Source organism: Orussus abietinus, unplaced genomic scaffold (assembly GCF_000612105.2).
Source record: "Orussus abietinus isolate OABI.00-Male unplaced genomic scaffold, Oabi_2.0 scaffold44, whole genome shotgun sequence".
Lineage (NCBI taxonomy): Eukaryota > Metazoa > Arthropoda > Insecta > Hymenoptera > Orussidae > Orussus > Orussus abietinus.
In genome coordinates, this window is record NW_019394518.1 from 57197 (window position 1) to 71380 (window position 14184).

Here is a 14184-nt window from a genome sequence, read left to right on the forward strand (position 1 = left end):
TTTGAGTCAGAGCTCGATCGACATCGCGATGAGCCCTAAACTCGGACTATTCCGAATTGGAAATTTAATTGGTATTTCATTAGCGCAAAGCTAGGCGTTCACGATGAGCATAATCATTGTAATCGAGTAGCGCGGCGGTAGTTAGGCGAAGCTACACATGGAAATGCGTAATTTCGAAAGTAGGTACCCACTGGACCTCCTGTTTCAGTTTCTCGTTTCCGCGTCGAAACTGGAACCCGATTATCGAACAATTAACGCCGTCTTTAGGAATCCTGGGTTAACCGGCCCGTTAACGTTAACGTCAGCGTTGACGTTCACCGCCGTTAATGCGAGCCCTCGATCGAGCATCGATTGGTTCCGTTGGAAACATTCGAGTCGATCGATTCGGCCTGACGAAGACGCTGATAGGCGAGTCGCCTCAATTAGCGCAAACCGCATCGATAATCACGCGTTCATCCATTAATGATGCTTTATCAAACGACCCCAGTCGATACATCCGGGAGGCGTCGACTGGAAGCGAGGTCGGCAATATTGCATTTCCAGAATTTGCTTGGATTAAGGGAGTTCCCAAGTGAGCGCCTATCAGGCACGCTTATCGTCGAAATTGATTTCCCATTATTTCTGCAATATGGCCCAACAGGATTTCTTGGAATATCTCGAAATTCGCGGAAAGAGAAATTTTAGAGTTTTAGGCATTGCAGATTTTTGGTGGCACAGTGTTTGTACATTTTTTTTCATTAGAGCAGACTGAGACCAAGTATGACGTGGTGATGATTAATTGTGCACTTTTGCACGATGGAATGAACTTTTGGAACAATTGATACACTACCGTATTTAAGAGGGAGAAATGCACTTCCATGTGCAATTATCAAAATTGGTTCGCCCCGGAAGTATTATTCTTCCAGGACGATCCGCTTAACACTCCCAATCGTATCGACGATTCCGCACTGACGGATAATGAAATATTGCACGAGGTACGCGCGTTATTTAGTCGGCGGCGCAGAAGCGGTCCGCGATATATCGGCTTATCGATTTTCGAAATCGCGGGGGTAAATAATGATTACTTTTGTCCGGGGAATATTTTTGAACGGGCGTTGGAATTCGCCGATATAAGCGGGGCCACGAAAATTAAGGTAACACGTATCACAGCTATGCCAGGAATTATTAACAGGATTTAAATTACGCCCGTGATATTATTAAAAAATACCGGAATACAGATTTCTCTCGAAAGGGTGTAGATAATAAAATCGAGTTCATTTAATCTCTAATAATGTTATAGTAAAATCGATTCACCATTTTGAGAGATCATTTATCCAAGTACTTGTTACCTTTTTAACTATACCTTGTCTACGACGAATAGTTATACATTTGAAGAGGAACATTTTATGATACTCTTCTTTTTACGGTTTTTTTTTAATCTATGATACTTTCCAATCAGAGATCATTTATTGTCTGAGCAAATTCTTTTTTATAAGAATGAAATTTTATAACGCGATTGAAGATTCTTATAAATAATAAGTAGTAAAGATGTTGGTTAATTAATGCAAATCTGTAAATGCATTACAGAACTCCTGCAATGCCGCTCGTTTCGTCTCCGTCTTGTTTCTCAGTCTTTTTTCTTTAAAAAGAGTCGCCATGAATTTTGTCGGCCATTAAGTGTCACGAAATCGTTCATCTAAATTTTCGAGTTATTTTCGACAAATCAATTTAAATCAGAAAGAATCTGTTCACGTCCGCAGTTTAAAGTTATAGTACTTTCCTGACGGTCGCGGATTTCCGGAAAGTCGTCGAAAAGTTGACACCTCAATTTTGGCTCCGTAAAAGAAGAATCAGCGAGTAAGTTCCCCAGGATTTTTAAATCCCCCCAAAATTAAAACACGGCGACCTTTCTTCGGCATAAAAGTACCGTTTCACAATACCTTTTCAGAACAAATATGCTCATTTCGAATACCTTGCCAAATATCGCGCGAGAGTGCTCCAATTTCCGAAATAAACAAATATGTCGGTTCAGAATACCTTTCGGAATATCGCGCGGGAATGCGCTAATTCCGGAAATATTTTCCGCCACCGAATGCCCGCCTTATTCGGGGCTAGCGAAATGCCTCCACAAAATTCGAAATCCGCGTTCCCGTTCATTTTTAATCCCTCCGAATATATAATTTCTCGGCGCAATAAATAAATATAATTAAAGTTTCATTCGGCGTAAACGTCGTCGCATCTGAAATTGCTCCGGTCGAGTTGATTCATTTTCCAGGTGCTAAAGTCGCGATTCCTCTTTTTGCACATTGACGTTACCTGCATTACCTTCGCCGCCGAGTAAATAACCTCGTAAATAGCTTTTCTCGGCTTTATGCCCGCAAAAATGCCACACCGATACCCCTGCACCCTCTGGGTACCTCCTCGGGGGTGACTCCTAAACTCGTTGCAATTAAGGGAATGAAATAAGTACTCGGAGCTCGATCGGCTCCGGCCGATCGATCCGGTCCGAAGTTAATCCGAGCTTAAACTCGAGTTAACGGAATCCCCCTAATTACTCTTTCACCTCTCGAGTCGTTACTTTTCCATTTTTCTTCCCAGCCGTTGCCTCGTCCGCAAACCGATGGTGTACCGTTAAGCGGCGCCGCAATTAGTGTCTTTTTTTTATATCTTTTCTGATACTTAAGGACCTTTTTACGGACCCATAAAATGCCTCTAAGATACAATTCATTTTGTCGCAAAGCAAAGGGGAGACGATTGGAGTTTGCCTGTACCTCGAAACGGTCGGTAGCTTTGAGGGAATTTGACTGGTTTTGAAATGTCAGTCAATGGGGATGTCAATTTTAGGTTAGTCGGAATTATCGGAATATTCACCTTGTCGTTATCGGAGCAAGATTTGAGACGTGATCGGTCTGTAATTATTAATGATTATTTGCAACCACTCCAGTCGTAGATTTCACTTTGACAGATTGAGGAGAGAGGAACATAAAAAAGAGGCAGGACTAGTTGCAAGGTGCGCTTTCTTCCTTTAACAGCTAAGTGCTTCTCCACGTTTTAAAGATCTCGGTGTCCCCTTTTCATCCCCGGGTCTTTACATCGACGCGAAAAATGCACTGCCGGCTTTTGCGCTTCCGCACTTTTCTTTAACTGCGTTAGGTTAGGGTCAACTTTTTTACGGCCGTGGTCGTAAAAATTTGATTCCCCTTATTATGTCAGAAACTTAATCTGCACTTTATTTTTAATCAGTCCCACAATCAACAGGAAAAATGACGCGTTCATGGCCGTAAGGACATTTTTATATCCGGTACTTTAAAAAATGTCTTTCTGTAATAAAAAGAATTATTACTCTTCTTTTTTGACACAGGAGAATCTCATGAAAAAACGGTTGATTCATGATTGCAAGCGGTTTATTATTTATTACTTCAAAAGGGGAGGGAGTTGAAATTCAATAGCACTGCATCGTTGATATCTTATCGTTATTAGAAAAATTGATACGAAAGCCGGAATAACATCGTAAATTCTCATTAGTTTCCAAGGCATTCGACTCAGCGAAATGTTGGAAATGTAACGAGTTCGGAGACAAAAAAAGTCAGGGCAAAAATAAAAATGTCTAAAAAGGCGGAGATCGAAGAAGAGGCCCTTGAGACCGATGGCCGATCGGCAGACACTCTGACGAAGGAAAGTGGAAAATCTACTGATAAGTCAACAGTGGATCTGGAGTGTACTTCCAAGTGCCGAGGGAGCCTCGAAACAGATCCAACACTTATCGTGTGTATTTATGCCGATATTTTTTTTCCTGTAGTCGATTTCGCGTGCTCACCGACTCTTCTAATGGAGTAGATGCCGATGAAATTGCCCGATAACTGTGGTCCAAAAAAGGCTTGTGATAACGCAAAGTGGAGGCGCTTAGCGAAGGACACAAAGACCGACTCGAGCAAGGACTGCTTTGAATGAAACACTCATCTTGTGTATTTATGCCGATAATTGTTTTCCATGGTCGATTTTACGTGCTTATCGCCTCTTCTATTGAAGTAGATGCCGAGGAAATAGTCGGAAAACTGCTGTCTGAAAAAGGTCTGCGATAATGTAACGTGGAGGCGCATGGTGAAGGGAATAAAGAACGACTCGAAGGACTGCTTCGGAAATGGGTCTTGAGATAAGATGAAAACCTATCAGGAGATTTACTGGAGTCTGCGACTCGAGAAATATTAGTTTCCAAGGTTTTTACTTCTTATCTAACAAATTTACTCTCTTTTCGATTTCTTGCGCTGATAGGTGCTTGAAATAATGCCAAGTGATTTTGAAGAGATTTAAGAGTGGTTTGGATCAGCGATAAGACATTTTGCTAAATCGTAAATTGAGTATCATCACCTGCTGGAATTTTAAAAATTCAACAATCGATTAGGCCGTCAGATAATTTAGATAGCCGTGGGAGACTTTACCACCAGATGGACGAGTTTCCAAATTATCGCGATTATATTAATTACCACGAGAGGGACATTAATAATAACGTCAATAATATAACATATACTGCTGGCGGCTGCGTTGCATTTTCGAGTGAATGCACATTGGATGTATCGCCTAGATATTATTACCAAGTACGTCGCTGAATTTTCGCATAAATCTGGAAACTATAATCTTCGCAATTAATTAACTCCCTTCCCATGATAAGTTTATCTCGGGTTCTGGCGTTTCAATGCTATGTTAAAGTTTTACCGACCACACAACTACAAGTCTATATTAACAATCGGATCAATTTATAGTCAATAGCGGTGCATCATCGAATACAAATGAAAATGTCACCCATCACGTCATATTTCTCCATTAAATTTACGCGGTCATTTTTAAATTATCATTAATATAAGTGGCCTCTTTAGCGGAAAAGCTTCATCTCGTTGATTTAACTCTGAATATCATTCAACAAATAATCGACGTATCCGAAAATCGAATTTCTCTGAAAAGAAGTCTGACCCAAATCGAAGCCAGGCTTCGAAAATAATTCCGTGTTCCCTTTTCCTTGGAAACCATTTTCTCGCGATTTTTCGAGTCCCCTGCCTTTTCGCGGCGCCCCATTTGCGGGTTAATCGCGCTTGTCACATTTTCTTCCCCCGAATGCGCACTCGAGGTGCACTTTAGGGCTGCAGCCTTGACCCAAGTATCGACTTTCTTTCCGTAGGGACCCTCGTCTCGAAAGATGCCCGTCATAGGATGCACTCCGGAGGACAATTGCAAAAAGGACGCGTACTTGGCGAGACGAGCTCGTTTACGTGCCAAAGGTTTGGCCCGAAAGGGATTCCCTTGATAACGTCCTCGGATGGACCATAAACCGGATGCTGCGCGCGATCGGCCGTGCCCCCTTATCGCGCTTATTAATCTGCTTATGAATAAATATCCTCGCCTCCTGTGTAACGATCCCTTCGGTGTGCTTCGTTTACGAGCAGCTTTCCGATAAAATGGCCGAAATTAAGCGAGACAGTATTACGTCATTTACGTATCTTTTTAACCTACAATATCCTTAGCAAAATAATTATCGCTCTATCACCGCTGGATGCAATTTAAAAAAATATACTCGTACATGTACAGGGTAAATCGTAGGAGAAAGAAGTTGGGGGAAAAAAAATGTCAAAGCGTCATATAGGAATAAAATTATTTGAAAATTCAGGGAAAAATGTGAAGTCGCTCGATGTTGGAAGAGAACGCATTTTTTTGTCGAGTCGTACACTTCATTTGTTCGGCCTAGGGCTTTTCCAAAAGATAAATCTCGCCATTAATTAAATCATACACCGCGATGTCCAGTACGCGTGCATACATTCACCCACATTCATATATCAGCGCGCTGGCGCGACTTTCCATTTAATAAAAGGATCTTCCCTTCTAATAAAAGCGGAAATCCTTTGAATATCCGGTGGGTGCCGGCTGGTCGGCGCGCCTCTTCTTTGTGCGCGCGAGAGAGAGGAAGGCTTCCGAGGAACGAATTCAGGAAATTTGCTTTCGTTCCGCCGACTCAGCGAATGAGGGACCGGATGCCAAGGAGCTCGTGAAACCAGCCGAAGTCGAACAATCGGAATCGGCCGCGATCGAGATTTCGCCAAGTCCAGGATCCAGAGGAGGGAAATCCTCGGAGAGCTCTCAGCAGGAAGATCGGAACGCCGGCGAGGATCCCGTAGATGATCGATCGATCGGGAACCGAGAGATCGAGGACACGGTTAGTGAAGCACCCCAAGAGTCGCCGATTCAGCAGGAGACTCCAGAGGACCAACAATCGGGACAATTGGGGGACCCGACTGCGCAGGATCCCGAGATCGAGATCGAAGATGCCGATCGATCGGCCGATAATCCGGTGGAAGTCGCTGCCTCGGACTAGCTTCGATTTCTCGATAAAGCGCTTTGTCGAGACACCGGCAATAGCGTGCTATTAGCCTTTGATTCGGGAAGTCTGTTCCCAGGACGCGAAGAAGGAGCCTCTTTCCTCCCTGCTCCTCCTTTCTTCTCACGCAATTATCCCCGCAATAAGATGAAACGAGACGGGACGGAATCAGCCCGGGGAGTTCCATCGAAGAATTAGTATTCAGGGGATACTAATTGTCCCCGGATCTCCCTCTTTCGGCGCATTGTCCTGGACTTCCGGAGGTCCTGGCTGCATGGCTTCCACGGGGAATGCCGAGGACACGGACCGGGGGGAAGGTAATTCGAAAGCTACTCTTTATGACCATTTTATGAAAATCTGGAGGCAAATTGGAAATTAATCGTGCCGAGATATATCGTAACGGGGTGGTTAATTTTTCTAATCGCAGAATTGTCAGCTCGTTCCGGGGGAAGTCGAAACTCATCCAACACTTTGATAGGAGAAGATGGCGAGGAGGATGCCGAGTACAGTGAGAGTAAGGATTGCGACGATATTCCTGGGATGAAAGAAATATAGTGGATCGTGAAATTACTTTTAATTCGTTTCGTCAGAGTACGAGGAAGCGGTGTTCACGGCCACTGCATTTGCAGTGGTAATTGCAGTGTACTGTTGCATCGTTTACTCCCTGAGTAGTCCACCCTCGCATCTGTCGTCACTATCTTACCACTAAGAAGCACCTGGACCGAAGTAAACCATGGAGAGGAAGTAATCTACAGTCATTATTTAAAGGAACTTTAATATATTTCGAGTAGGTGTAAAATAAAGCAAACTCGAAATAATCAATATCCCGCCAGACAATTTATCCGAATAAAGTTTGTATTTGACCCAAGAGTCGTCTGCCGTTCAATTTCAACCGGGGCTATTTTCTTTCCCGTATTCTCGAAAACACTCGCCAAAGAATTTCCAACACACCCCTGTAATTCGATTAGATTTCGAATGGGGTGAAAATCGAGGGGTCGCACAAAGCTCCGTTCGGAAGTCGAGAGAGCAGACAATTCGATCGCGTCCTCGAGGGAGGGAGTTTATTTTCAAGACTTCGGCAAATCCCGCGAATTTCGCGCAAACCCTGTAAAACGGTCCTCGAACCGCCAGGGATCGGGTCTCGTTAAATTTTTCCATGGGTCGTTTACCCCTTCAGCTCGACGCACCCCTTCGAAAATCGGGAACCGAATTTACGATTTTTTTCTTATTTTCTTACGTCTCCCCGGAATTCGTAAAAATCCTCGACAGTCTAAGAGTCAAGAATAAGTTCGTTTTTTTTTTTGAAATTTCAGAAAAAGGGCCCGAAGGGTCCTACTCTCGCAAGATTCCAATCTGAACTAGCCGAGGGTTGAACTTACGCGAAGCGTATTTCTTTCGCTCGTTTTTACCCTCGAAAAGTCCGTTTTCTTTCTCCCCTCCTATATAGTTCTTTCCTCTCTTTCTCTAACTCCGAAGTTCGATCGTCGATTTTCCGTACCGAGTTTCGATATCCGCCATTCGACTGTCAAACTTCCGGCTGATACGCGGGCCCGACTTAGACTCTCTTTTTCCGCGTCATTTCAGTCTGCTAAATTTCCCAATATTTTCGAGTTAAGGGTAGCCCCACGAAATAGTATGTACAAAGGGACACATCGCTACGTATTAAAATTGTCCCCACATTAGGAGTCCAAGATTTTCAGATTTCTTCCGATCTAGTGCCGAGAGCGCCTCCTCGATGAAATTTTGCAATTAATAATTATTATCTGCCAGCGGGTCCGCTAGTCTTTATCGCATTAAAATTAAAAACATCACATTCTGCATTATTGTTTCGCTTTGCGAACCTTAAGAGGGGATTGTGGGGTGGAAGTGTTTCCTTGCACTACTCCATGGGTAGGTTTTTGGAACTTGTCGGTGGAATGATTTCGATGAATTGAAACAAACGAGTGTCCCTCAGGGTTCGACGTGGGGCTCGGAGTGCAGCCTCGCGGGGGATATCTGACGAGATGCTGCTCTTGGGGGCAGAAGAAACGGGGAGGTTGACAAAGGGTGGCACCTCCTGGCCAGGGTGGAGACTAAATTAGGAAACTCTGTCGGCGAGGTGCACTCGTAGCCGGTGGAAGTCGGCGGTGGGTGGCAGGAGCTGTCCCGGACAGAAGTAGGCCGAGACTGACGCTTCACGTCGCCTCGTATTTGGATCCGCGACGGAAGCGTCGAGTCGGGAGAATCCGCGAGAGCGAGAGAGAGGGAAAGAAGGGAAGAGTTGGAGGGGAGAGAAAGAAAAAAGGAGAGAAAGAGGGGAGAATGAGGAAGAAAACGAGAAATGGAAAATCGGCGCACGGCGCGCGTTGGAAGTGAAACTTTTATGTTAATCCTTATTTATTAATGATACGTAACCGAATGTTAAAAGAAGCGATCCATTTTTGGAAACGGGCATCTATTAAAACATGCAAATATATATGTATTATCGTATGAGAAGTTTCACTTTAAAATAAGAATGAAAAGGAAATGGAAATCAGCTCCCCGGTGGAGGGAAACGGACAGCGAGGTTCCGAATAAAGAGTGGCATTCGCGGTCACGTCCGAACTGTTAAAAGTATCGGTTTTATTCCAATGTATAGCAGATTGTATATTTTATACGAGTGCACAGAGTGCAGCGCACCGCGGTTGAAATTTCATATACGCGGATATGACTTTTGCAGACGGGACGGACACTCGAACGAATGAATACCATCCGCGCTTCTGCCGGAACGTGTTTTCGAAATATCGAATCCTTTTGCGCGGCATCTGCGAAATAACTGTTGGCTCGCAAAACGATTGTGCTGTAAAGAGGAGGCTCGAAACGCCGGCGGACATTTTGTTGGCCCAGTAATGGAACTGTGTCGCCGGACCGCGGATTGCCTACTTGTCGTTTATCAGACACATCACTTGCAGTCGACGCTCGTATTGAACATATTCGATATATTCCGAGAGAAACGAGACACCCTCCAACGACGTCCAGTGACACCCATAGAGCCCCTCGTTCCATATTTACGCGATTAACATTTTAAACACGGACTCAATCTTTAAACCCTTTCCATGCAAAAACCATCCACCGGGTACTCCGACGTCTCTACCCTGATAAAAAGACTGTCATCGAATCAAAGAAATATTCTACCAATTCAAATAATAATTATTTGACTCAAACAATCCCGAAAATAAATCGGATGCAACATTTTCCCCGAATTACGACCATTTATCTGAGTTTACTTCAATGAAATTCTTTGAATTAACCAAATATCCCTTAGGTACATTTCTTTGGTTCAATGAATTCATTTGATCGGTGTATTAATACACGGAGACCGTATTTCCTGGCTCGGACATTTATTGCTCATTTTTGACCATTACTCGTCATGTGCGATATCAAAACTTCAAATAAACACGCAATAAACAATCGTTATAATGAAAGAGGGAGTATGCGTATGCTAATCTATGCGTATTTGCGGCCTCCAGCGAAAGGGTTCAGGGCATCTTTATCGCGTATCCAAATTGTTACGTCGAGGAATATTTAAGGACGCGGTTTGTCGTAAAATTTTTACGGCGACATATCGGCCAGAGAAATATCTTTAACGAACGGGGTCGCAGGTGGAACCTTGGGGTAGGTCCGGAGCGAGGGACGGCAGGAAGAGGATGTACGTAGGCGGATTTGCCGAGGCGAGGAAACTCGGTGAGTCTCTCGGAAGGACTCGGAATAATGGACATTCGAGTACCCGAGGCACTCCGAGGCCGCGACTCGTACTCGGACTCGGTCGGGGCGAATTTCTTTCGAAGTGGCGGCGCGTGTTCGGAATCTCTTTCGGGCTGAAAAGGTCCCTCGGCAGGAAGATTTCGTCGATAAGTCTCTCCTATTTTCCTCCCCCGCGCCTCCTGCAAGGAGGACCGGCCAACTTTTGCATCCTGGCCAACGTAATCGAAATTCGACGACCTTTTCGGCACGTATCAATAAGGACGTGGTCAAAGTAAGTTTTCTATTAGAGAAGTTCCATGGATCACATGTCATAAGATCCATAAGACGTCGGAATAGCGAGAAGGAACGAGTGGAGCCGATCAACGATACCGAAAAATTGATTAGCAAATCACTTGCCGAAGATCCAGCAAGATCAATCCGTGAAATTCATTTTTAAACACTCTGAACACTTTTTTTTCCCCCTGGCGACACGATTTCGTTTTCATTTCAAATAACGCATCGCACCATTGAAAGCTGTAATAAATCCTTGAAACGTGCGTTCGATGTTTCGTTCAGACACGGTGTAATAAATTCGTAACACCCTCGAAGTACTTAATATGCATACTTTTTAACATCGCAAGCCGATTGAAAGAACGTCCGACAAAATGTCATAAAATTCGGCTTCGTATATCAAAAAGGCCCGAAATTTCGTAACATTTCCAACGGTGTATGCGTATTTCGTTCCCTTCAATGCGACATCGGTATGCATTTCCTCGGTTGCCTGCAAAATCAATGCATCTCCGTCGGCTGCTCTTGAGCAGCATCCGGTACTCGTAGACGTAGCAAAGGATATCTCGAGCAATCCAATACGTCCAGCGGGCATAATTACAGCGATAGGTTCAGCTGCGTAGCCGGTCGGAAGACAAACGAGTAACCGAGTATAATCGCGGATACGCGTAATACGTGTAAACGGATTGCATCGGCGGACTGCAGGGTTGGCGCAAGACGCAGCAATAACAACGGATAATTTAGCCGGCTTAACTCGTCTTCGAGTGTACGCCTGCTTCCGCATAGATAGGACAGGTTAAATGCATCGAGCTCGGTGGATGGTTGCCTTACCGAGGGATCGCTATTTCAACGTTAAACCCCCTCTCCCCCAGCCGACTCCTTCAATGCAACTGCCGCGAGGGGAAATTATTCCGAGTACTTAAAGGGGGCATGCGCCCCCGAGAACTTCGCTCCTGGATATGCAACTCGACTCGGGAATTTATTCCCTGCATACGATGCACTTCGAGTTACCCAAGCGGAAGCTGTCGCGATTGGAAGCATCGAGTGCAATTTCGCGATATTCGAATGTTCACGGGATTCCTTGTACAAGTGTCATCCGCCTTCTATTGGGTTGGCAATTAAGTGATTGGGGATTTTAAATAAGAAGAATTTATTCACAAAATCCGCAATCATTAACTTGCCAACCCAATACATTTTATTACGTGATCCGTATGGAATTAATACCCTCGGGATGATGTAGCGGATTACTGAATGATTTGTCATGGATACAATTACTGTAAAATAAAGACAGATTGAAAGATATTGGGAAATCTCGGTGACGTTTCGATGGGACATTTCTATCGGATATATACATCAGGGTCGATTTTATTCCGAGAATTGTTAGATACTTTTCTGGAATATTTCAAGGGGTGAACTTAATGACGGTAGTTTTATTTCTCAGATATTTATGGGTATTAATAATTGTAAGCGCAACGTGGATCTCGGGGAACGGGTTAAAATGGGATCCCGAACGACGCGGAGGGAATTGACACGAAACGGCGCTGACTGTAACAAAATTGCGATCGTGGACATCCCCCCGTCGTTATTCCTAGCCAGGTATTGGTCAGCGTGTTTTTGAGCGTCCCGAGCGTCGCGACGCGCGGCGTCGACATAGCCGGCATTGCCGGTATTGTCCGTAACCGCGGAGAAATTAAACGAGCTGTCATCCAGTGTCGCGCCACCCAGATGCATTTTTCCCGGTCGGTGTTGATTGAAAATAAAATGTTTTATCTGGCGCATACGTATAGGAGTATATACGTTATATATACATAATTATATAAACCGCAGAGAAGGTACACCGAGCGACCCGAAGAACTAGCCAGCTTCGCAACTCGCCGGAAATCGAGCCCCGAGTAAATTGGACCGACGAACGTAAAAGGACGGTCCCTTTTCAGAGTGACCTTTTTCTCGGTGATAAGAATTGGCTTGGAGGCAATTTTTCTTAACTCTTGTGGAACGACCTAAACGTTTAAGTCCGTGTAGCCTTCGGATACGTGACACTACAGAGTTTCATCACGTCGTTAATTACGCGGACGAGTCGAAATCGTTAACCTCTGTAATTCCGACTTTTCGAGGTAATTGCGAGGTAATTTGCTAAGTTAAGCTTTGTTTTATAAATAAACCTTACTTTTCAAAATTCTAACCCAAACAGGTCGGGACTCGTTCGAAATTTTGGATCTTCGGATATTCGCGAGATACTCTTTTTCCCCTCAAAAATCAGGCTTAACCACGAATCCGTAAATTATATTCCGTTAATTACAAAGGAATTACCGTGTCACAAGGGCAAAGCTAATTAAAGAAGCAGACTCGACCACTTTCTCCGGATAAATTCAAGACCCTTGGTATATAACCCGTTTAAGTGCCATGGTGGTCATTAATAACGAGCAACCGCATTACAAGAGCTTACTCGTCACTCGTTTCGGCGTTAAACGCGTTAACCAACTCCCCGGTAAACTTTATTAATTAACGCTTTTAACGGGAAACTTTCAAAGTCCTCGAAATTGCCCCACCTCAAATAGATGCCAGGGGAGGATACGGAAACCCGCAAAAAATTCTACGACGACGAAGACGAGGCCCCTCGAGCGCGTCTTTCGCGAATTGATTTCGCAAGATGGCGGCGCGAACAGACTAACGCCATTAGTTCCCGGGGAATTAAAGAGTTACCGCACAAGGGTCGCTCGTTTCGGCCCAAGTTTCCCTTAGCTTTTCGGCTTTCGCCTCCCTTTGGGACTCGGAGTCCATGCCGTCACCCTGAGCTATGATTTACGAGGGCTTTAATGAATTTGCTCCGCCTTGTTAACGAGGACGACTAAGTTTCTCGCTCTTCGCGGCTCGACGAACCGACCTTTTCTTTTCTTTTCCCACGAATTTCCGAATTTATCTCTAATCAACCATCTGCTTCGCAGCTTCGATAAATCGATGCCCATATAGAGATGACTCTTATGCAACGACGTTTCGCGCGGACTGTCAATTCGGCCATATTTTCCAATTTTTCTGGCATTTTTCTTTTTAACGTGCCCCGCGTTATCAGCTCCAATCGCAATTACCGGCATCGGCATCCTTGTCGCGCGAATAAAGTGCGCTCGCGTTTCGATAGGGACATAATGGAGCCTCGATAATGGAGTAGGAACAACGATCGTCCGTTATTATGTTCTTTTACCCATTATTCGATTAACCATCCGAGTCGGCCGTTCCCGTGATAACGTTTATCGCGCCACGGAGTAGTCTGTGATTGCCGAGGCGTCGAGACGTAAACGCGGTATCGATTCTCCCGCTCTTCGGGGGAAATTGATGGAAATGGAGGCGGCTTGGGAAACGGGCTGAATTGCGGCCTATCTACGGAAAGTGATTAAAAAATTTTGATCTTTATACGCGATACACATTCAGGGGAATTATCGGTACGAGGGAAGAAATTAGGGGAGATAAAACGAGGATTAATATAAGAACGTCTGCAGTTCTTCGACTATTGATGAAAAATTGAAATACTTTCCAGGTTATTTGGGAGGAATTGCATTTCTTCGATCAGGAGTTACGATATTCGCTTGTAATTATATATTATTAATATTGCATAGATATGAATAATGTATTATGGTTTATCTGATACGTAAACGGTGACACTTGTTAAGCGGTATTCCTCGATCATACCTTTCGACATCCACTTCTGTCTGTTTCTAACGTCGACGATGGAAGTTTGAGAAGAACTTCGTATGTGTCGTTCCCGAAAACTCGTAAACTATTAACGATATATTATTGGATATTTGAAACGAGAACAATAACACTCGTCAAATTGTATTTCTCCGATCGCGAGTTAC

At 44.3% G+C, this 14184-nt stretch overlaps 2 protein-coding genes across 5 annotated transcripts in view; one reads left to right on the forward strand and one right to left on the reverse strand.

Moving 5' to 3' along the window:
* LOC105698954 (cyclic nucleotide-gated cation channel alpha-3) overlaps positions 1-14184 on the reverse strand; it is a 99090-nt gene that overhangs the window by 39744 nt on the left and 45162 nt on the right. The window lies entirely within an intron of this gene.
* On the forward strand, positions 1644-7195 carry LOC111673997. 4 transcript variants are annotated; one of them, XM_023432598.1, is made up of 5 exons: positions 1644-1836; positions 5153-5252; positions 5985-6660; positions 6771-6857; positions 6934-7195. In XM_023432598.1, the coding sequence occupies exons 3-5, from the start codon at positions 6618-6620 to the stop codon at positions 7050-7052; spliced, it is 249 nt and encodes an 82-aa protein (XP_023288366.1). In that variant the 5' UTR covers positions 1644-1836; positions 5153-5252; positions 5985-6617; the 3' UTR covers positions 7053-7195. The 4 variants fall into 4 exon arrangements, 3 of the variants coding, with proteins under 3 accessions (XP_023288366.1, XP_023288364.1, XP_023288365.1); XR_002762215.1 differs by having other exon boundaries at positions 6771-7195; XM_023432596.1 differs by having other exon boundaries at positions 5985-7195.

What these genes read in the sequence shown, in the direction of transcription:
- LOC111673997 (XM_023432596.1), top strand. Translation starts at nt 5,171, where the DNA reads ATGCCCGTCATAGGATGCACTCCGGAGGACAATTGCAAAAAGGACGCG. An exon ending in AGCTCGTTTACGTGCCAAAG is followed by an intron (nt 5,253 to 5,984) that starts GTTTGGCCCGAA and finishes CCGCCGACTCAG; the next exon opens with CGAATGAGGGACCGGATGCC.